General features: G+C 34.1%; 2 protein-coding genes across 3 annotated transcripts; both read left to right on the top strand.

The window, feature by feature from the left end:
- Nucleotides 1-828: 828 nt before the first annotated feature.
- Nucleotides 829-5,203, top strand: LOC125190766 (uncharacterized). 2 transcript variants are annotated; one of them, XM_048088158.2, is made up of 3 exons: nt 829-1,247; nt 2,316-2,439; nt 3,734-5,203. In XM_048088158.2, exon 3 carries the CDS (start codon nt 3,795-3,797, stop codon nt 4,887-4,889), a length of 1,095 nt encoding a protein of 364 aa, XP_047944115.1. In that variant the 5' UTR covers nt 829-1,247; nt 2,316-2,439; nt 3,734-3,794; the 3' UTR covers nt 4,890-5,203. The 2 variants fall into 2 exon arrangements, with proteins under 2 accessions (XP_047944115.1, XP_088915673.1); XM_089059547.1 differs by lacking the exon at nt 829-1,247 and having other exon boundaries at nt 2,299-2,439; nt 3,734-3,762; nt 3,889-5,203.
- A 1,140-nt stretch (nt 5,204-6,343) lies between these two features.
- On the top strand, nt 6,344-8,638 carry LOC125186009 (uncharacterized). The gene is made up of 2 exons (XM_048082309.2): nt 6,344-6,428; nt 7,433-8,638. The coding sequence occupies exons 1-2, from the start codon at nt 6,422-6,424 to the stop codon at nt 8,527-8,529; spliced, it is 1,104 nt and encodes a 367-aa protein (XP_047938266.1). The 5' UTR covers nt 6,344-6,421; the 3' UTR covers nt 8,530-8,638.
- Nucleotides 8,639-25,313: the final 16,675 nt, after the last annotated feature.

The raw sequence follows: 25,313 nt of genomic DNA, 5'->3' as shown, positions 1-25,313 counted from the left end.
CTTTCTTCGATGATGCTTGAGCGTTTTCCTTCGACATATTCCAGAATCGGATGATTTTTCTTTCCATTCGAAGGCTTTGAAACGCGATTCAGAGGGTTTGATTGTGAGAGAAATTGAATGCAGGGTTTGAGTGTGAGAGAAATTGAATGGAGCGTTTGAGTCTAGTTTCCTTCTTTCCCACCAAATTTTAGAACGAAATGACAATTTTGCCCTTAATATATCCGAAAATGATAGTTTTATTTGATAAAATGATAGTTTTGTTAGATTAAATCTAGACCACATATTTTAAAAATGTGTGGTGGAGATTTAGTTATAGGGTTATCACACAAATTGGGGTTATCATTATAATGCACCCCTATATATATATTATTAATTCACTAAACTATGTTTATATATTACTCCCTCCGTCCCCGATTAAGAGTCACATTTTTTCATTTTCGTCCGTCCCCAATTAAGAGTCACACTTCATTTTTTACCATAAATTGTAGAGTAAAGGTCAAAACTGGTTCTGAACATATGTTCATTTTACGATTTTGGTCCTAAACTTTATCATTTGAATTTTTTGGTCCTGTACATATCAAATCGGATCACAATTGGTCATCCGTTAACAATTCCGTTAATTTTATAATCAATGGATTGAACCCAATTTTGACCAATTAAAGCTATTAATTATAATTTTTAACTCACTAATTATATCATTAATTATTATTCTAATTTATTACCCCTAATAAAGCAAAACATATAACACTAAATATACTAAAAACAAATGAAATTAAAATAACAAATTTCCTCAAAAATATACATTCCCAATTTCCTCAAATCTATAGAACCCCTAATTGAAGCAATCACAGCAGCGACAGTATACTTCCGATTTCCTCTTCTCTTTTCCGTCGCCGATCAGCCTCGCCGGAGGTCTACCAGCGTCGGCTGCCTCTCGGCCCTCTCTCTCCATTTCACATCTTAAATCCAAATCTGAAAATCGGGGAAACCTTAATCGAAGGAGAAACAGCAGCACCTCTGCCGCCTCCCTCGCCCTCCTCCCCCTCGGCGAAATCGCGCTCCAATTGGGCTGCCGACCCTCCGCCGGCATCTTCCCCCTCTACGATTTCTTTCCCGGTGAGCTCTCTCACTCCGGGGAGCTCACCTCCGTCGAGCTGATGTTGCTGCCCGCGTGAAGACCTCGGTGTGCCGCCGCTGGTCTGTTCCGGCATCAACACCTCCTTTCGCCCGCTCAGCGGACAGCCCGCGTAAGAAAGATAAATATACGAATTTATGAATTGCATTTTGTTATTTTAATTTCATTATTAAGAGCTTTAATTGGTCAAAATTGGGTTCAGTCAGTTGACCGTTATAAAATTAACGGAATTGTTAACGGAGGACCAATTGTAATCCGATTTGAAATGTACAGGACCAAAAAATTCAAAAGATAAAGTTTAGGACTAAAATCGTAAAATGGACATATGTTCAGGACCAATTTTGGCCTTTAGTCTAAATTGTAAGTAGGTCTCACATTCCACTAACTCAATTCACTCACATTTTATTATAAAACTAATATAAAAAAGTGGGTCCCGCATTTCACTAACTTTTTCTAACAACTTTTCTTTACATTTCTTAAAACTCGTGTCCGATCAAAGTATGACTCTTAATAGGGGACGGAGAGAGTATAAAATATATACACCTTCGTCTCAGCTAAGATGACATTTCTTGGTCGACACAAGATTTTAGGGAGTTAATAGTTTGCGTGTTTAATTGGAGAGTGAAATAAATGTAGGTGAAAGTATTAAATGAAAGAGAAAAAAAGATTAATATTTAAATATAAAAAAAATAGTTAGTGTATTAATTAAAGAAAGAAAATTATTTTTTTTTTTAAATTGAAATATGTTATCTTAAACAGACTATAGAGAAAAATATTAACCAATAATTATTTACACTCCTTAAAAATAAACACTACTCCTATTTCTTGTTTTGCTTGTCTGTTAAAAGTAAAAAAAATAAATAAATTTTCTGTTAGGATGTAGACCCATAATTCTCTAATATTTAATTAAGTATTTTTTTTACTCTCTCTTATTTTATTTACTAGTAATTCATTTCTTTCTTATTTTGTTAACTGTGCATTTAAATTTTTTTTAAAGATAGATATTGTACTCTGTCAATGGTTTAATAACTATAGATAAATATGCATTGAATCTGCGTTGAAAAGTTTACTTCAGATGAGCTAAATTATTAGCAAAATTGAAATTACTCTTTTCCCGTAATTAGCATTGTGTAACGACTTAATAGTGTGATTAGTTACAGTTGTTTGTATTTTTAATTAGCTTTATAAAAAGGGAGAGTGAAAACTTGCCAGAAATGGGAGATCTCATCTCCAACCTTCTCTCTCTACAACAGCACGCAACTACATAAGCATATTCAGCTTCCATCGTGAAATCACAATGACAGGTGATTCACTGCTCTTCTCAAATAATCCCATCTATTTTGTTTCTTTTTATTTGATTTGATTTTGTTTTTCACCTGAATTGAGCTATCCAATTGACTATATCTGTTTCCATTTCCCCCCTTTTTCGGCCTAAGGTTTTTTTTTTCGTTTCCTAAGCTTTGTTTGTGAAAAAAAAATCATTTTTAAGGGGAGTGTGTTTCTCTGGGTGGTTTCCGAAGTTTCGAATTGGTGGAGTGAAGCAGAATTGTTTACAGAAAATGAATTGATTTCCTTAAAAATATAAATTAATTATAATAAACTGTATTGGGGATTAGCAAATGCCTCGGTTTTTTTTTTACTTGTTCAGTTACAGAATTCAATTATGGAATTATATGATTTTTTTTAAAAGGCGAATCTACCAAGATAGTTCTGGATTTTAGATTCTACTAAGAAAGATCCTATTTTTATAGAATTGATTTCGGCTTCTCGAGATTTATCTCTGCTGTTTTAATTGAATGCAATGGCTCCACCAAATTCAATTTTAAATATGTGGGATATATGGATTGCATCTGATATATTTATAGAAGTTGTCAGTTTCAACTAAACTACCTGAGTTGGATTTGTATGGAGTGAGATTTGCTGCAAGCTCATAGCAGTCAGATGTTTGCTAGTCTAGTGAGACAAGAAACTCTTACAAACTTTGTTGTAATGTTTGGTATAACTAAAGTGTAAAGAGATTTGATTTTGAGTTCTGATTTTCCCATCATTTGTTAGGTTCATGAGGCTATACAGATGATGTTGATAATTCTTAATTGATATGAATCCCTTAGTTTGTAAGGCGCTGTTGGTTGATTTGAACTGACCTCAGTGACTGCGATGCAAAGATTTTTACTTGTTCTCAGTTTCAATTTCATGATGCTTTATATGGAGTCTGTTATATTAGTGTCACTTCTGCTTTGGCCTTTTCTCACTTTTGATTTGTGATTTTTGGCATGGAATTATTGTTTTAGCTACTTGAACTCAGGCCTAATCATGCATTCACAATATTAATCCCCAATCCCCAATTCCATATGAAATTATTTGAAAGGAGAAAAAGTGTGTTGTTCTGAATTGGATCTGCTTCTTGGCTCAACGAATACATTCATGTGTGCTTTGACTATAAAATGTCTTCAGTTCATGTTATGTCAGAATGTTGAAGTTCTTTGAATTCCTTATTTATCTTATGTTCTGAGTCTTCTGGACTCATTTTTTTTATAGTGAAGAAACTACCTACAATTTGTTGATTGTTTTGTCTGACCGGCCTCTTAAATTGTGCAGATCACGCTTGGTGGAACCATGAACTGCATGTAAGTTGTTCGTACTAATAAAGGCCTTCCATATGATGGCCCCAAGTTCACGGTGCCCCTCTAGGCGGACTTCTCGAAAGTTCCATTGTATGTTACATTTCATACTCGGTTCCATTTGTGTTGTAGGATTCATTTCATATTTTCAGACGATCTCCTACTTTTTACGCCCCCTTTGGGATATTCCTCCGCCCCCGTTCGATCATTTACCCCATTATTACGCTGAAAATGTTTCCATGGAAAATCTCTGCCGTGCCCATGGTTGGTCTGTACTCTCTGAACCACGTTGTGTCTTTGACGCGATTATATTCAGCAATGAATTAGACTTGCTAGAGATTAGGTGGAAAGAACTCTACCCTTACGTTACTAAATTTGTCATCTTGGAAGCCAACACTACCTTCACAGGTATCCCAAAGCCTCTCTTCTTTGCTGAGAATCGTGGCAGATTCGCCTTTGCTGAGAGCAAGATAGTCCACGGTGTCTTTCCTGGCCGCGTTGCTGCAGATGGGTCGCGTGAAGACCCATTCAAACTCGAAGAAGAGCATCGTATATCTATGAATTATCTACTTCGTGGCCTTGCTGGTATATCTTATGGCGACCTCCTAATCATATCGGATGCAGACGAAATACCGAGCCCTCACACCATCAAATTGCTGCAGTGGTGTGCTGAAATACCCCATGTTCTTCATTTGGAAATGAGGAATTATCTATACTCGTTCGAGTTCCCAGTGGATTACAGCAGCTGGCGCGCGACTGCCCATGTTTTCGGCCCCTGGACCCAATACAAACACTCCCGTCAAACTGATACTCTCCTCTCGGATTCAGGCTGGCACTGCAGCTTCTGCTTCCGGTATCTAAGTGACTTCGTGTTCAAAATGACAGCGTACAGCCACGCAGGGCGGGTGAGGAGTGAAGATTTTTTGAAGCATTCGAGGATTCAGAAGCTAATCTGCAAGGGCGATGATTTGTTTGACATGTTGCCAGAGGAGTATACTTTCAAGAACATGATCAAGAAGATGGGATCAATACCCCGGTCGGCCTCTGCTGTCCATATCCCGGCTTACTTGATAGAGAAAGCGGACAAGTTTAGGTTTCTTTTGCCCGGAGGTTGTTCTCGTTCACCTGGATGACCCCGTGTCCCTAGATTTCTTCCTGTCACCCTAGGTTTCTTGTACCTGGAGGTTGTTCTCGATTACCCGGATGAGCAAAATGAGTCCATTAGCATGTTTAATCATCCCAGCACAATCAGGTGGGTGAAGCAATTTGCATATGCTGGAACTCTAAGAGTCAGCAGCAGATGCTTTGTTAAAAGGTTAGCTACCTCACATTTATTTTCCTTATTGTTGTACTCCTTGCTTGAATACTTGTAATTTTATCAGTGTTCATTCTCATTCATGTTTATTGCGGGATTTTGCTTATTTATAAAGAATGAGTTTGAGTTGAAGATGAGTTTGAGTTTGAGTTTGAGTTTGAGTTTGAGTTTGAGTTTGAGTTTGAGCAAAATGTGTCATCTATTTAATATTTCATATTTATAGAGAAAGGAAGGCAGCCATAAATTTAGACATCAAAAGTCTCTTTGTAAGGTTTGCAAAATTGTACTATCAAGATTAGGTATATAGTGTGTTTGATTCATAAGATTGATTCTCACAATTTAATTTTAGATGGATAAACTTGTGATAATTAGTTACATACAACTTCCTCCAACTAAAATAATTTCACAATTCAATCTTAAAATATAATATATCTTGATAGTATTATTGGATATAAAACCGAACACCTTATAGAATGCAATTCTGTCTAGGATGAAATAGGGTGCTCATATCCAATACTATAAATTTGAACAAAACAAGATCAGTGATGCTCTCAAATATAAGTTTAACTTTTTGGTACAATAAAATTGTTATCTAGATATTTTCATTGACCATGCCCAACACATGAATATGAGTTTGAATACAAAAGTTAACGATGACAATCTCATTTTGTAACGTGCAGATTTTTTAAACAATGTGTGAGAAAAATTAAAACGCGTTTCAAATATATTACTACTATTGAATAAATTCTTTTTAATATTTAGTTCAAAATATTAGATACATTCAAATTTAAGTAAACAAATTCGCTATATATGGCAACAGTATATTATAAGTATCAAAAACGAAAATCTTTTCTATACGTAATCTTTACAAACTGATGTGTAAATGTAATTAAGGTAAATCTCACATGCCAGAATTCAGGATTTAGTTGCATCCTAAGAATTTGAATACCAAAAAGAATAAATTCATACTCCTATACTACTATATACTAATTCATATACGCAACTCGTCAGATAAAAAAAAATTCATATATAATTAATCTCAATTAAGCACTCTAAAATTCATGTTTATGCAATATAAATGAAGTAAAAACTTAAAAAATAAATTGTATCCATAAATGAGTTAAAATTTGAAATTTGAATAAAATCCATTAGCCATATATATCCGAATCGAGATACGGATAAAATAAGACGTGCAAAAGCAATTAATACTACTAAAAGCAATTAAATTAGAGAAATAGAATCGAAAAAACAAAAAATCGATCAACACCTTCTTCGGCTGCAGCATGTCTCCTCTCTCTGCAAAATCACGCATGTAGAGACTCCTCAGCTTCACTCGTCTACGTATTCGCAATGCCCGGTAATGTTTCTGAAGCTTGTTTCTGTGGTGATTCATTTATGCATACCATTCTTCTTTCTCTTTTTTCTATTTTTGGCTCTCAAAATTGAATTTGTCAACTGCAACAATTTCCACTTATAAAAAAAATTATATAATTGAAATAATTAAGCTGTATTGGAAACCAGCATGCTCGTTTTTAGTGTTTGGTTCGCTATTTCCGGCTTTTGGATTCATGCATTAGTATGAAATATGAATATAATATCACGTTTTGGTTGCGATGAAATCAATACTTAGGGTTTCCTTTTGTTTTTAGAGAAACATCCTGTTTTTAATTTGATCTCGGCCTCTTCAAGATCTGTATGCCAACATTTAGGAATTAAGTAGAGAGAAGAAGATCTAAAAAAATTGTATACAAAATGAAGATGAACAGAGAATAGAAGGTGAGTTCTGATATTTCCATCATATTGTGTTGATTCGTGAGGTTTGAAGTTTAGTTTAAGATGATGGTTATGATCCTTAATAATGGAATGCAGGGTCATAGTGGAGAGTTCTTAAGTAGTATTGTGATGCCGAGATTTTTGCTTGTTCTAGATGAGTTATCTTCATGTGTTTAAACGTAAGAGGTTGAATTCGATATGATCCACAGCATAAGCCAACAGTGAGTACAGGGGACCCTTCATTTAGTACATAAAGCCTTAGTTGCTTTATGCTCTTCTCTTCCTTTGTTCTCTCTTGATCTTGTATTAAGCTTCGAGGATCCAACCGAACCAGTCCCCAATTCCTTTTAGAATATTGATTAAGCTTAGGCATACTCATGTGTGATACTGAATAGGATCTTCCATTTTGTCTGATGATGGAGATTTCTGATTTATTTTGGATAGATTGATGTATCTGGAGTTCATCTTGCACCATGTTGTCTCTGAATGGGGAAGTTTAAGATTTATATTTCATGCTCTAACCTCATTTTTAACTACTTATCATAACTTGTTGATAGCTTTTGCCTCACCACCTGTTTAACCATACAGATCATAGGATGGCCTCGAGCTCACGCCAGACTTCTAGGCGGATTTCTAGAGACTTCAGGCGCATGTTACTGTTAATAATCGGATCCGTTTGTGTTGCTGCAATCATAGTAAATGCTGAGAAGATCTCCTACTTGTTCCGCCCTCTGTGGGATACTCCTCCACTCCCATTTGAGCACTATTTACCACATTATTACGCAGAAAACGTTTCAATGGACCATCTATGCCGTCTCCATGGTTGGTCCCTGCGATCTGAGCCACGCCGTGTCTTTGATGCAATCATATTCAGCAATGAACTGGACTTGCTAGAAATCAGGTGGAAGGAGCTCTACCCTTATGTCACTAAATTTGTCATCTTGGAATCCAATGCTACCTTCACAGGCATCCCCAAGCCTCTCTTCTTCGTTGAGAATCGCAAGAGATTCGCCTTTGCTGAGGGGAAGATCGCCCACGGTCTCTTCCCTGGCCGCCTTGCCACACACCGCTCTCACGAGCCATTCAAAGTCGAGGCACAGCAGCGCCTAGCTATGAACCATTTGCTTCGCCTGGCCGGTATAGCACCTGGTGACCTTCTGATTGTTGGGGATACTGATGAGATACCGACTCCTCATACCATTAAACTGCTGCAGTGGTGCGAGGAGATACCTCCCGTGCTTCATCTAGAGATGAAGAACTTTGTGTACTCGTTCGAGTTCCAAGAGGACTACACCAATTGGCACCCAACTGCTCATGTTTTCAGCCAGTGGACGCAGTACAGACACTCGCGCCAAACTGATGTCCTCCTTGCTGACTCTGGCTGGCACTGCAGCTTCTGCTTCCGATACATTAGTGAATTCGTGTTCAAAATGCAAGCATACAGCCACGCGGAGAGGGTGAGGCGCAAGGACTTCTTGGATCATTCGAGGATTCAGAAGAAAATCTGCGATGGGGATGATCTGTTTGACATGCTGCCAGAGGAATACACTTTCAAGAACTTGATCAAGAGGTTAGGATCACTACCTCGTTCCGCCTCTGCTGTTCATGTTCCTGCGTACGTGATTCAGAACGCGGATAAGTTTAGGTATCTCCTGCCCGGTGGCTGTACTCGCTCCCCCGGATGATTGTGCCTTGAAAGGTTAGCTTGCCATAATTTGTTCATCTCTGGATGTTTTAACTTATATATATCATGTTTATACTTTCCACAATGATTTTTGGGTGCCAACATTTACATGTTTTTTGGTATCATATTTGCTGGCTTGCTGCCATTGTTTGTGATGTTTATCAAATTTTACATATTTATGGAGAAGACAATCATGTTTAGGATGGTGATTCATGCATGCCAAGAATTGAATTAGTCATGTTTCTGGACAGGGTAGGATTGCTTTGATGAATGGATTTTGGTTAATACAGAAATTCACATGTTTTTAGCCTTTTTTGAAAATTATTTTCCCAATTTCAGCTATATATATGACTTCTATTAAGTTTTGATTAGAGTAGATAGTTTTAGATATTGTATTGATTTAAAAACATTAACAGTCTAAAAGTTGGAAATATTGGAGTGGCAACTTCATTTGATCCAATCTTCTTTTTGAATTAATTTTGCTATGTTGCTGATTTTTTTTAAATAATGGGACAACTTTGTTTCTGTTGGATTTCACAAATTGTCTTAGTTTGAAGTGTTTCATTTATTTTAACGATTCTTCATAATTTAAAAAGATAATGTGGAAACATCAAAACGGAAAACCTGAAAATCCACGACCGATACAGAAGTCGTTAAGATAATACGTTGAGTAGTTTAACAAATCTAAAAGGAGTGAGGAATTTATTCGGTTATTAACGAATCTAAAGGAAGTGGCAAATTTAATCATATTACCAAACAATCTCATATGTGGAAATGTTGACTCTTGTTTTTCGGTACAAAGTCAATTCTGCATACAAATCTGATTCTATAGTCTTTATTTTGTGTCTCTTTAGTCTTTATTCACTAACAATTTAGAAGACTTAGTAAAATGAGTTGGGTCGATCCAGCCCGGCCAAGGTCCGCATTGTGTTAGGCAAATTGAGGCCCGACTCACCTTAGATCCACGATTGAAGCATATTGGGCTGTGTTTTTACTAAATCTGGAGCCAACTCGGCCCAAATCCGACTTTGTTAGTGAATTGGGCATTGGTTTTGAGCAGAAATTTTGTCTTGCACTTTTGTTTAATTTCTTATGTAGTAAGTAGGAGTACTTTTTAATTTTTATTAAATTTGGATGATATAGTGTTTTTAACAATAATTCATGTACTACGTTAGTTGAATGATTCTAAAACTATATTGAAGATTACAAATTTATCTTATTATAATTATTTTTGGAAAAAAATCAATTGTATCGAAAACTTTTGAAAAATACTACTCCGTGCCATATGCCAAAAAATAGTCTTCATTAGAAGGCGACACGAGTTTTAATACAAAATTAGTGGACGACATGAGTTCTAATGTAAAATTTGGAAATCGGTAAAAATTATGATATTTTCCTTTTTAAAAAAAGTTCTCTCGTACATTGATATATAAAAATATATTTTTCTCTCCACTTAATACACAAAACATTTGTTAAAATCATGTGTCATCACCCAATTGTAACATTTACTTTGAGATGGAAAGAGTTGCTGGGGTTTGTATTTAAAAGATGTTTCGAGTGTAAATGCCTTTGTACAGTAAGCTCATGCATGTATACAAGAAACGTCATATCCACTTGTTTACCAAATTATTGAGAATAAATAATATAATATAATGGTTTATTATTCAAATATAATAAACAAGTCTAAGGCTTCTTGCTAACAAGGTTAAAATAAGGGAATACGATGACTTTCATGTGTTCACCAGTAGGGGACTTGACCAGATCTAGTAAGAAGAAAAACGAGTTCACAACCTAGATAGGTCTTGGCTACCTATGATGGGGTTTGGTGCCCCTTGCAGAACGGAAGACTTGTACAAAACAAATAAATCAGATACGGATCTATTTAACCGATTATGCGATTAATCAATTCACATGTTAATCAGATAATTGCATGCTAGAACACAAATAATTCACGCTTAGAAAAATATAAATCCTAAACATGATTTCTACGGTATATAGTTACCGATTTTGATTCTCCAAAGAATCGTCGATTGCTCGCGCTTTCTCCACGATGATGTTCTTGAGTACTAGACCACGGATCTTCTCTCTGGTTCCCGAACTGTATCTCGATATCAGGGTGGGCTGATATCATCAAAATGCTAGGACTCGAATAAAGAAGACAGAAAATTCCTCACGGAGGAGGAGCTGAAAATCTCACGGAGGAGAAAACCAATGAAAAAATCGTTTCCTTTGGTAGAGAGGAACGAAAATTTCATTAATGAAATAATTAATTATTTTGTCTCCTTTATTCTCCTATTTATATTACGTTCATTTTGGACCCAAACAGGGATCTGTGGAAGGTTTTGGATATAGGCTCCTCCAATTAGCTTTTTACTAATTAAATTGAACCCACAATTTAGTACAAGCTTATATAGGAATATTACGAGCAGCCACTACAAAAGTAATATTGAACTCTCCCCATCCAAATATGAAATTACAAGTAATCCGGGTTTCCGTTATTTATATTATTTATTTCCCGCGCTTAAGATATAAATGTCCATTAATTAATTAATATCTGCTATGGACTTAATTAATTAAATCTTATTAATTCCAAGAGTGGACTTAGCAAGAAACATTTATTTATTATTCATAGAGTAATAAACTCCAACTGACCAATTTTCTGAATAATAAAACCTTGTTCGAACTCCTCTTGAGGACATTATCAAACGAGACTCACCTCGCGCACGATTCAACATAATTGCAATCCTAGCACCGCTAGATATTAATCACCACTACCAATATATCAGGATTATTGGGTTGCGAAAAACCCGCACCATTTGATAAGTCAAAGTAGTGCATAATCAATACCGTATGCTCAATGCTAATATATGTAGATTAAGAAATAGTATTTTATCAAGACCTAGTCTTTCAGTAGATAGTATAAAGACACGTCTTGCTGTTAGATTCGATCAGTGCTATACCACACCAATGTCATCTTATTTCAGTAAGGCTTAGAAATATGCGGACTAACATTGCAACCTTTCACGATAGGTAATCTAAGCCTATCTAGGTTGTGAAATTCTTCTTTTTCTTTTGCAAAGCACTGCATAGATCTGACCGTGTTACCTTAAAGTGGACGACGCCCACAACCGGTCTACTAAGCAAAAGACTTAGACTTTGTTTGCTTCTTATACATTTAAATGGTTATAAAACATCTTATAAATGCACAAGCAAACACAATTTAATAATATTCTGATTCTATTCGTGCAAAACTGCTCGAATAATACTGAATCAGGTTAAAAATGAAATTGTAGAGTTTTTCGTATACAAGCAAGATTCTATTCGCTCGAAACTGCTCGAAACATGCTTTTCAGTATACCAAACCTAACAATCTCCCACTTATACTCAAAACATGCTTTCGAGTATGCCCACTGCCAAAAACTCTCCCACTTATACTCAAAGTAGGTCTTTGTACTAGATATATCGAACTACAATTCATTTCACAAGGTGAAAGAAAAATCTGCTTGGTTGTTCTATGATTATATCTTTTTCACCATAATGTCTTTGCTGCGTACTTGATCTTTAATTAATTTCATCCCCATATGTGATTGCTTAGCTTAATAAACTCGTGTGTCCCTTGAGTTAGCCTTCACTAGAGCAATAAAAAATAATACTCATAGGCATACTCAAACTTACGATTAAAGCTATTAGGAAGATATTCCTAAGGTAAACACATATTCAGAGGATGACTTACTCGATCACTGATTAGTCATAAAACTAAGAGAGTGTAACCCCAAGGACATTACATGAATGACTGGTAAACTAGAATATAGTTACTAGTCTTACTCAAGCACTAGGGTATATTCATTACCTCAATCAAAATCCTTTGTCATGGTAAATATGATATATACTTGCTATGCAAAAGCACAACTAATATCATACTTAGTACACATTATAGCATACCTGAGACATCCATCTCCAAAACTAGTCTCATTATTCTTGATCTCACTAAGTGTCAAACGACACTCGACTAGAGACAAGACAATTCCATCTTGAAAGGTAAAACCTTTGCATGAAAATTATAATACTAAAACGTTCCAAGCAATGTATAGATATAGGATTCCTAAGAGAATCTCATAATTCTTTCTAGCAATCTTAAAAAGACTTAGATGCTCAGAATGTAATTAGTTTCTCTTTAATCCTTTATCTTAAACTGGACAGACAACCAGTTTCCTACGCCAGATGCCAATCTTAGTTGTTTGCAACTTTTGTAGATTTCATCATCGTAGAGTACCAATAATACCATATTTAATGCACCTTCAACTTCCTTGTGCTTACAGCACTGCTATGGGCAAAAGTAAAATTTCAGATATTTGACAATTTTGATAAAACACATATACTCTGATTTAGATGCTTGCCTAAGACCACGAAGGTCTTTATAAGCTTCAAATGATGCGTTTCTTGCCCTTAATTACATATCTATTAGGACGTTCTAGTAGATGATTTCCTCAAGACTTCTATTTATAGAAAGCTATCTTGACAATCATATTACATACATTCTAATTTATGCAAGATCTGATAGACAATATGATCGAATCAATCCTGGCACAACGACATACGAGAGGATTGTTCTCTTTGGGTATAACCCATTGTCATTCTCTAGCCTTTCGAGATCCACATTTACACTTGCAAATATATTAGCTCCCACTGACCGACACATCCTATAGGTAGTATTGCAAGTCTTGTAAAACATGTTGTCTTTCTTAGATTGTAGTTTGGAATCTATCACCTTTTCAAGGATGAATATCCAAATGAACCAATACTACATTGTAGTTAAAGGGATTATGTTCAAGTTGATCTAAGACTGAGTCTTACGACACTCTTAGACCCATGAACTTGTTATGTTCCTAAGAACGCTCCCACTACGACCTGGTTCTCACAATCATAGGTTCTAAAGTTGATTTTATTAGTGCAAAAGTTTCTAATGGTATGAATCCTTGGTAATGTGGAAAATCTGATATCTCTCTCTTTATCTTGAGAGTTATCACGTTATTAGGCTCGTAGTTCCTCTCTTGATCTTCATACAAGAATTTTATCGATTAAAGAACTTATAACCTTACATCATTTTGGACAAGCTTAAATCATACCTCAGTACTCAACTCCAATTACTTGGATACCTCTCCAACATGTGTTGGAACAACATTACACCTTGAGATGTGCTAGACTAGAGACGCTCTAGTCCACAACTCGTGTTTTGTAGAAGGTACTGATGTTGGTAGTTTCTTTAACGCTTATACCATCAATGAGAGTGCAACTCATCACTTAATCAAACTTGTCTTAGAAAGACTTCGATTCCTTCTTACATAACTATCTCATTCATTAGAAAAATGCTTGGATTCGTCAATGGAGATTAGACTCCCACTACTGATCATAACCTTTTGCTCGTCTTCTTATGGTGTAAACCATTAAGACTCGCTAGTCTTTTTATGTTGCACTTCTATAAGTATTCTGAATCAAACGGTTCTAACTCATAGTGCATCAAACAGACATTCTCGACTTTCAAGCTATTTAACAAACAAATTGTTAAAATCTTAATAGTCTAGATCAGTTTGAACAATAGCTAAGTATTTTCTTGGCCTTAACACTAAGAGCCATAAATACTTTATCATTCAATGATTAAGAAGTTGATGTGTTGTTGAATACTCAACCTTGTCTCATTTATATTTTTTTAATACTATGATGCCTTAAGCATCAACCATAAAACAATAGTTGAGCATTAATAGCTCCCAATGCAACAAAAACCTAACTGGATCAAGATCTCTTACTTAGAAGTTGCATTGTCATGTAAGTCATTGTCCTTCTATAAAATAGGTCAATCCAACTCACAAAGCATCTTTTCTCGCTTTAAACAAACTTTGATGACAATTCAGGCTCTCCCATTTTGATATCTAGTCTTTTGTTCAAGTGAACTAGGACTAAAGAAAAATGCAGCCTTTATGAATTCGTCATCTATCATGTTACTTTCCTCTAACAGTAATATAACGACTATTATTCTGAAGATTTTCTACTTTTCAGTTAAACCTTCTTGTATCCATTTCTTATTACTTTAGGCGATGACTTGTGTCAGAAACTATTTGAGTGATCAAAAGATCCTCAAAACATTCTGTCACTCTAGGATATTCCAATCGAATCATCTTGACAGATTCTATTGATATCCATCTTTCATCGTCATTAACCAAGACTTGTCGAGCTACTTAAAGGAAAATAGCTTGACCTTATTCCTCAAAGAGCTTGTCAAGTACATGCATAATGCATTCTCGACCATTCTTCATGGAATTATGTCGAGGAAATGGAGGACATGAATCATTGAGTATAAACTCCAAGCTTTCAGTGATGAGAATCTTATCCATTTTCGTTTCCCGTCTACATAATTTAGGCATTCGAGTTTACTTTCTTTAAGGATTGCAGACAAATATTAAACGACATAATGAAGATTTGGCAAATAAACTTATTATCACATACTTATGCTCAATACATAATCACAAATAACCACAAAACAATTATGTATCTTGCAACTGTAAAATCGAAAATAGGTACCTTCCATAAAAGGTCAATACTCATTCACAACTTTAACATTCTTACTGGTCACAACACCGACGAATAGTCCAGACACCACAAAATGGCATGGCCGCCTAATGTTGCCTAAGCACGACCATCCGATTTAGCATTACGGAATTTTATCTCTACAACACACTCCCATGACAATGTTCATGTGCTGATAACAAAATCAAGCTATCTCATAAATTCTGATTGAACCCTGAAACTCGTAGTTCCTTAGAATTATTGTCCCCACAGAGTGGGTGGCGATAATATTAGGAACCACTTTCTAGTTCATTCTATTTATTGTGTGAGAAGTCCGCCCTTATGGACTTACTGTTTCGTAGGATTATTGTCCTCACAGAGTGGGCGACGATAATATTAGAAACTAGCTTCATAAAATTTGCAAACCAACCGATGAAGACCGTATACAACGCACTTGTTGTAATCATCACTTAGATATTTTGTATGGTTTTTGCATAATTATCACATAAGCAAATAAAACAGATAATCCACTTAAAATAGATAAACACCAAATAAACAGTTAAATCCATTTAATCCATGGCATTTAAACACACTGGATAATTAACAACATCATTTAATCTAGTCAAGGGAGATTCAATTAAATAATTAACTTTTATCTTGGATAATAATTATCCAAATTCATTTAGGATTTATCAAGATAGAGTTAACTATCTAAATCCATTTAGGATTTATCAAGATAACGTTGATCTAGGATTATCATTATTTAAATCGTACTAGAATATTACTAGATAGAAACAATTCCATCATAATCCATTAGATAAAAATAAAATCCTATCAACCAAGATTTATATCAATCTCAATTCAATTTAGAATAGACAACTAGAATATATCAAACATTACTTAGGATTTCTTAGATAAATAAATTTATCTAAATCCAATTAAATAAGGATTTTCTTATATATAATCTTTATCCTAATCTATCTAGGATATAAATCCAAAAGATAAGGATAACTTGGATTAATACTTATTCTAATCCATCTAAAATTTGTCTAAATAGAATTAAATCTACTCAAATCTATAGGAAAAAAATAAATTAATATTAATATTAATCCTAATCCATCTAGGATTTACTTGGAGTAAATCCATATAAATCCATAGAATTAGATAATATTATATTATCACTCATTCACATCCATCTAGAACTTATATATGAATAAATTCATATAAATTCATAGGATAAGAATAAAATACTATATTATTACAATCCAAATCCATCTAGAGTTTATTTATGAATAAATTCATATAAACTCATAGGATACGAATAAAATAATATTTTCATTATCTAAATCCAACTAAGATTCATCTATGAATAAATCCACATAAACCTATAGGATATAGATAAAAACTTAGATTATTATTTTCCTAATATAACTAGGATTCATCTAGGAATAAAATCCATATAAATCCATTAAATAAGGAAAGAATCTAATTAATCCATGATTTAATTCATAATTAAATCTTATATAATATATAAAATCCACAAGTTATAATCTAATCTAATTTCCAAATTAATATTGAATTATCTCCAAAATTAATTCCAATGGTTAGGAAACCCTAATTTAATTTTGAAAAGTGAAGTCACGAGACGAGACAAAACGACGTTACGCATAGGGAAACCCTAATCTTGCGTTGTCGTACTCTCACTGAACCGCAGCCGCTGCTGGGCTCCCACTCATCTCGCGATCTCGACGAGCGTGACGCCTCCGACGCTGATGCGTCGACATCGCTCCGCCAGTGCTGCACTGCACGATGCCGACACTGCTTGCTGCCAGTACCCAGTCGAGACAGCCCCAGCCCGAGGGCCTGGGCTGCCTGAAGTCCGGTCACCGCCACCCACCGCTGCGTTGTCGACGTGATGCTGCCCGAACTCCACCGCAGCAGCCTGCCCATCTCGCGAAGTTTCACAAGGGAGCTGCTTCTCCGCTGCTCCACGTCCGCCATGGGAGACAAGCTCCACTCAATTTGCAATTTGCAGCATAATGATTCAAAGTGAATCACGTACAACGAATTCAATATTTGTAATCATTACATGTATTGAAGGTATAAATTGATTTCGGAGAATTAATTCTCTCAATTTGGGCAGATAATCAATTCACGCAGCATTTAACTTCTTCGATACGATATGTTGATTTATTAGAAACAGCGACCACGTAACAAAGAAAACATACATTCAAACATCTCACATAACATGAAATTAATCCACATAATTAGAGCCAAAAAAATTAGCTCTGATACCAATTGATATTTGATGGGGTTTGGTGCCCCTTGCACAGCGAAAGACTTGTACAAAACAAATAAATCAGATACAGATCTATTTAACCGATTATGTGATTAATCAATTCACATGTTAATCAGATAATTGCATGCTAGAACACAAATAATTCACGCTTAGAAAAATATAAATCCTAAACATGATTTCTACGGTATATAGTTACCGATTTTGATTCTCCAAAGAATCGTTGATTGCTCGCGCTTTCTCCATGATGATGTTCTTGAGTACTAGACCACGGATCTTTTCTCTGGTTCCCGAACTGTATCTCGATATCAGGGTGAGCTGATCTCATCAAAATACTACAACTCGAATAAAGAAGACAGAAAATTCCTCACGGAGGAGGAGCTAAAAATCTCACGGAGGAGAAAACCAATGAAAAAATCGTTTCCTTTGGTAGAGAGGAACGAAAATTTCATTAATGAAATAATTAATTATTCTGTCTCATTTATTCTCCTATTTATATTAAGTTCATTTTGGGCCCAGACAGGGATATATGGAAGGTTTTGGATATGGGCTCCTCCAATTAGCTTTTTACTAATTAAATTGAACCCACAATTTAATACAAGCTTATATTGGAATATTACGAGCAGCCACTACAGAAGTAATATTGAACTCTCCCCATCCAAATTCGAAATTACAAGTAATCCGGGTTTCCGTTATTTATATTATTTATTTCCCGCGCTTAAGATATAAATGTCCATTAATTAATTAATGTCTGCTATGGACTTAATTAATTAATATCTTATTAATTCCAAGAGTGGACTTAGCAAGAAATATTTATTTATTATTCATATAGTAATAAACTCAAACTGCCCAATTTTCAGAATAATAAAACCTCGTTCGAGCTCCTCTTGAGGACATTATCAAACGAGACTCACCTCGCGCACGATTCAACATAATTGCAATCCTAGCACCGCTAGATATTAATCACCACTTGTGACATCCCTAACCCGAAACCTACTTTATTTTGCATATTATCATATTATATTGTCATTACATGTTACAGTGGCATTTATACTACAGAGTTATGAGTGTGTCATAGAGAATATATTTATGGTTATGATTGATTCAATATAATCGAATATATAGATAGTTTTGATTTACGGAAATCATTAAATGGATGTATATATATTGTATTATAGTATAAATTAGTATATATATATTAGTTATATAAATGTGTGTGCATGTGTACTATGTAGTACTAGTATTTATGTACGTACATATTTATGTATATTAAATAGGAAATGATAGTTATCCTAAACTAATGTATAATATAAATACTAGTAGTAGTATAATTTGAAAACACAAATATGTTAGTATATACGTTGGTTGTAGTTGATAGTGCCACTGATATTATATGACAACTGTCAAAAAATTAAAATATATAGCATGCATGTTACCATTTTTTTAAATCAGTAGCTTTAGTTATTATTTCTTCTTAACCGGCTTAGTATGCTTATATATATGTACACGTAGACCAGAGAGAAAAAAGAGAAGAAGAGAGGAAAATAGAATGATAATAGTTAGTAGAAGAAGATGAGAGAAAAATTAGAAGAAGAAAAGAAATAAGAGTTGTAGTAGATCGCAAATCAGAATCGAAATTTTAGTGTTACATAAATTAAGGAATAAGATATTAATGATTCGTAAGTTGATGTGAGTTACAGTTATTATAAGGGTCGGCGGCTGATGCATTTTGGTAACCTTCTCCTCTTCATTATTTTTACTTGTAGATAAATTTATAGTATATAGAGTGGTCAGAGGGTCCCACTGCTTTTCATAATGTTTTAAAATATGTACTTGATAAAATAATGGTTTTTGAAATTATATAATATGTGTGCTTTATGTACTTGACGTGTAGTTATTTGTTTTAAAATTTTAATTTATTTATAGTAAGTGCATAAGTCATAGGGGTTGGGGTGTGACAATTTAGGTGGTATCAGAGTGGGGATAGAATCCCGCTAGGACATAGTATTCATGTATATCATATGATACATTTTGGTGATAAGTTTCATTTGCATTTGTATTGTCATGAACATATGTCACTGAGGAGAGAAGGGTCAGCCGCCCTGTATCATCAATTAATTGTAGAAACATTTCATATACATGTTGCATCATGTGGGGATTACCCAGGCTTTTAGACCAAAGAGTACATGGACCATTGATGAGGTAAGAGGTAGAAAATTTAAAAGAGCTCGGAAAAGTAGAAGTTGTTGATTTTATGGGACTAATCTGACTGAGGCTGGGATATAGTTAAAAGTGAGAGAATCGGTGTTCAATCAGATGAATTGTATGTCAGAAGAAGGTTTTGATTATAGAGTATCTCTTATTTGAAGCTATACTTACTCTTGGTGGGAAACAACAAGCTATGATACAACCTCTGGTATTCAGTTCAGATGATTTTTCTAGAGAAATCAATGCTAAATATGTGCAAAGAAGTGTATTATGATACGAAGCAGAGAAGGTTTTATCTTTAATCAAGGAACTATGTTTGTTGATTATGAGCTGGCAATATGCACGGTTTTCTAGAGAACGTGTTGCGAGTTAATTCAATTGAGCTGCCAACGGATATTGATTATCTTGTTCATACACAAGTTTTAATATTATTATGGGTATAGATTGGTTTTCACTTCATCGAACCAAGGTAGCTTGTCAAGTAAAAGAAATGGTAATATAAACATCGAGACAGGATCGAGTGATATTTACGGTAATCAATATATTGCTCCAGGTTTTCTTATATTATCTAGATCGGCTTTTTGATTTATTGGAAGTGCGTATTTATTGGATTTTCACCTTATCAGTAGACATATTTCTCTGTTGAGCACTGCATTTATTTTTATTTCTACTTATCAACCATCTTCATTAGAGTTTCAAGAGTTGAAGAAACAGTTACAAGAGTTGTCAGAGCTATGTATGACTTAATGTTTTACCTTGAAGAGCACCAATATTATTTTTGAAGAAGAAAGATGATACACTGTGACATTATATATACTATTGGAAGTCGAATCGAGTGACAATGAAGAATAAATATCTATTACCGAGAATAGAAGACTTATTTGATCAATTTCAAGGTATGCAACTGTTTTCGAGTACTGATTTTCGATCAAGATATCATCGGTTGAAGATAGCTAAAGAGAATATTGCAGAGACACCATTTTGAACTCAGTACGACCATTATGAGTTTTGGTTATACCTTTTGAATAAACTATTGCACCTACAACTATTTATGGCTTTGATGAACAAATTCTCTCAACTATTCCTAGATCCGTTAGTGATTATTTCTATTGACTTGCTATTATATTCATGAAGTACAGATGGGCATGTTAATCACTTGCAGTCAGTATTACAAGTTCTGCGAGATAAACAGATTATTGCAAGGTTGAGTAAATGTGAGTTTTTGCTATAACATGTGGTATTGTTGGGACACGTGGTGTCAGGTCATGGAATAGAAGTGGATCTACAAAAGATTGAACTGGTTTCAAGTGGAAATGTTTCTTGATTATTATTAAATTGATAATGAAGTTAGTACGACAGAATTCTTCTTTCATATGGAGTGAAGCATATCAAAAGAGTTTTATGAGTGGAAGCATCGGTTGAATATGTCACCTATTTTGGTTATCTCCGCAGGTACAAGATATTATGTTATTTATAGTGATGCGCTGAAACATGGATTTGGTTATCTTTGACTTAATGGAAAGTTTATTGCTTATGCGTCGTAACAATCGCAAGTACAGGGAGTTTCTTATTCTATTCAAAATCTGTTATTAGCGACATTATTTTGCTTTGAAGATTTGGCATCATTATCTGCAGGAACGCTTATATGGTATTCTAGTATCTTATATATTGATAGAGATCTGTGATTTACTATCTCGGTCTTGATAAAGTCTTTTTGTGAGTTTCACCTCAGAAAGGCGTCATGCGATTTGAGCAAAAAGGTAAGTTGAGTCCTCATTATATTGAACCGTGAGATATTGTTGAATGAGTTGGACCATTGGCGTATAGGTTAACATTACCTCCAGAGTTGACACAGATTCATAATATTTTCTACGCCAGAAGGATTTGGCTTTATCGATCTGATTCTTCGCAATAATTATCCACATCTGTTTACCGGTTAGCAATTTCATAGACTGCGTTAACTTAGAGAGAAATGAATTTTGCGGACAAAATTCTTAAAGTGGGGAAGAATTGTGACATCCCTAACCCGAAACCTACTTTATTTTGCATATTATCATATTATATTGTTATTGCATGTTACAGTGGCATTTATACTATAGAGATATGAGTGTGTCATAGAGAATATATTTATGATTATGATCGATTCACTATAATCAAATATATAGATAGTTTTGATTTACGGAAATCATTAAATGGATGTATATTATAGTATAAATTAGTACATATATATATTAGTTATATAAATGTGTGTGCATGTGTACTATGTAGTACTAGTATTTATGTACGTACATATTTATGTATATTAAATAGGAAATGATAGTTATCCTAAACTAATACTCCCTCTGTCCCATTAAAAATGAAACGTTTCCTTTTTTGGTTGTCCCATTAAAAATGAAACGTTTCCTAAAATGGAAACAACTCTATCTCTACTTTTTCATCTCTCTTACTTTACTCTCTCATCATTAACTCACAAAACAACACTACATAAAATCTTGTGCCATTTTCCAAATGTTGCATTTTAAGTAGGATGGAGGGAGTATAATATAAATACTAGTAGTAGTATAATTTGAAAACACAAATATGTTAGTATATACGTGGGTTGTAGTTGATAGTGCCACTGATACTATATGACAACTGTCAAAAAATTAAAATATATAGCATGCATGTTACCATTTTTTTTTAATCAGTAGCTTTAGTTATTATTTCTTCTTAACCGGCTTAGTATGCTTATATATATGTACACGTAGACCAGAGAGAAAAAAGAGAAGAAGAGAGGAAAATAGAATGATAATAGTTAGTAGAAAAAGACGAGAGAAAAATTAGAAGAAGAAAAGAAATAAGAGTTGTAGTAGATCGCAAAGCAGAATCGAAATTTTACTGTTACATACATTAAGGAATAAGATATCAATGATTCGTGAGTTGATGTGAGTTACAGTTATTATAAGGGTCGGCGGCTGACGCATTTTGGCAACCTTCTCCTCTTCATCATTTTTGCTTGTAGATAAATTTATAGTATATAGAGTGGTCAGAGGGTCCCACTGCTTTTCATAATGTTTTAAAATATGTACTTGATAAAATAGTGAATTTTGAAATTATATAATATGTGTGCTTTATGTACTTGACGTGTAGTTATTTGTTTTAAAATTTTAATTTATTTATATTAAGTGCATAAGTCATAGGGGTTGGGGTGTGACACCACTACCCAATATATCAGGATTATTGGGTTGCGAAAAACCCGCACCATTTGATAAGTCAACGTAGTGCATAATCAATACCGTATGCTCAATGCTAACATATGTAAATTAAGAAATAGTATTTTATCAAGACCTAGTCTTTCAGTAGATAGCATAAAGACAAGTCTTGCTGTTAGATCCGTTTAGTGCTATACCACACCAATGTCATCTTATTTCAGTAAGTCTTAGAAATATGCGGACTGGCATTTAGATAGTCTAAGCCTATCTAAGTTGTGAAATTCTTCTTTTTCTTTTGCAAAAACAACATAGATCTGGCTGTGTTACCTTAAAGTGGACGACGCCCACAACCGGTCTACTAAGCAAAAGACTTGGACTTTGATTGCTTCTTATACATTTAAATTTTTATAAAACAACTTATAAATGCACAAGCAAACACAATGTAATAATATTCTGATTCTATTCGTGCAAAACTGCTCGAATAATACTGAATCGGGTTAAACATGGATTGTAGAGTTTTTCGTATACAAGCAAGATTCTATTCGCTCGAAACTGCTCGAAACATGCTTTTCAGTATACCAAACCTAACAACCTATTGGTATGGTTGCAGTATTTGTGATAATTCTCTCTTACTTAAGAAGAGATTAGAAACACTGGTGGCGTAAAGCATTGAAAGGATCTAATACGAAATGTATTCTTTATTGCTATCTACTGAAATAATATATTTCAGAAAGTTTAGTATTTTCTAGTCTACGATATTAATATCAATATTGTTTATTCAGTCATGATATCTTGGGTGGTAGTAATTGAATAACATGAAGGTATTGGAATATTATTTCATAGAATTCGAGTTCCCAGTGTGGTATAATTAAATACCCAAGAGATGTTTGAAAAAAGAATTTATTATTCAGAAATCTGTGCAAATAGAATTTTATTCCACGAATAATAAATAAAGTTTCAAACTAGGAAACTCTTTGGAGAATTAATTTAATTCAAGTCACATAGCAGACAAAGAATTAAATTGATGGATTAAGATAATCTTAAATGCGGGAAATATTGTAAAATAAAATGGAATCCAAGTTCTTCGTAATTTGGTGATTTAGATGGGAGTGCAATATTATTCTTTAGTGGAACAAAAATAATATTCCATAGATAATATATTAAATCATGGGTTAATTGATTTAATTAGATATTTATCTAATGGGTAAGCCCAACATCTAATCACTCCATGGATCCTCATTCTAGCCCAACAAGTCTATCTTATAAATAGAGAATGAGATGGGAAACCCTAGCACACAATACACAATTCACAACTCCTCCTCAAAACCCTAGCCGCCTTTACCGGCGCTCTCTCTCTTGCCTCGATTTTCGTTTACTAGCACAAGGGAGATTAGGGTTCTTGGTTTTGGTTTTGTTCTATCCTAATTCATAGGATTAGATCAAGACAATCTCGTGTTTTGTGTGGTTTACCCAAGATCTCATTTCACCATTATCGATTCTTCGAGATCCGCCCACACGGATGAATAATCAAGGACATGGGAATAAGATGAAAGATTTGTGGTCGAGAAATCAAGGCTTACCGGGAGGATCAGCAAGCAACGTCAATCCTTCAATGGATCGAGAGGTAACAATCAGATCTACATCAAATAACATGTTTATGTGTAATTTTGATGTGTTTTCTGTAGATCTAGATTAATTGCATGAAAATTGGATTTAATCACATAGTCACCTAAATAGATCCGTAAGGATCTGTTTGTTTTCCGTGTCTTCCACTGCGATAACCGCAACAGGAGTATTATTTTTGAGAAAAAAAACTTTTCACAAAAATTATCATATCCTATCTTTTCAGTAATTTTGAACCGTGGACATTCTATGCTTAAGGGCATTAGCTAAAATAGTGAACTACTATAAGTAACTTCCAATTACTCCCCTTGTCCTCCAATATAATATGAGTCTCATTTTAACTTTGGTATAAATTTTAAAACATACTCCGTATAAAAAAAATGTATTGAAAAAGTTAATGGAATGTGAATTTTACTTTTATAAATTAATATAACTATTAATAAAATATGAGTAAAAATAGTTAATGGAGTTCATTACTAAAAATAATTATAATAAAATGGCCAATTAATAAAGGATGTACAAAAATAAAAATCTAAGACAATTAATAAAAAATGGAAAAAATATAATAAAAGAATCGCACAACCAATTTTATGTACCAAAGCATTTATTCCTAATACATTCACTATCACAAAGCACAGTATTACATTCTACAAGTACTTCACAGCCACAATAAATGAGTATATTAAAAGGTAGTACTAATAGTCAAGATACGTTGTTTTAATTAATAATGTATGATTATTTAAGATTAGGCCTTTGCTCTAGATAATCTTGTTTATGTGAAGATAGAATTTTAATTCTATCTATTAAATGCTTAATTAAATAATCAAGTTTCGTCATTATGGTTATGTGAACTATTTGTAAATGCGTTTACATTTTTTAATGATGATTGACGGATATTTAATTTGA

Source organism: Salvia hispanica, chromosome 5, assembly GCF_029641045.1.
Source record: "Salvia hispanica isolate PSC_SH4W2 chromosome 5, Shi_PSC_v1, whole genome shotgun sequence".
NCBI classification, from domain to species: domain Eukaryota; kingdom Viridiplantae; phylum Streptophyta; class Magnoliopsida; order Lamiales; family Lamiaceae; genus Salvia; species Salvia hispanica.
This window is presented reverse-complemented; position numbering and strand designations above follow the sequence as displayed.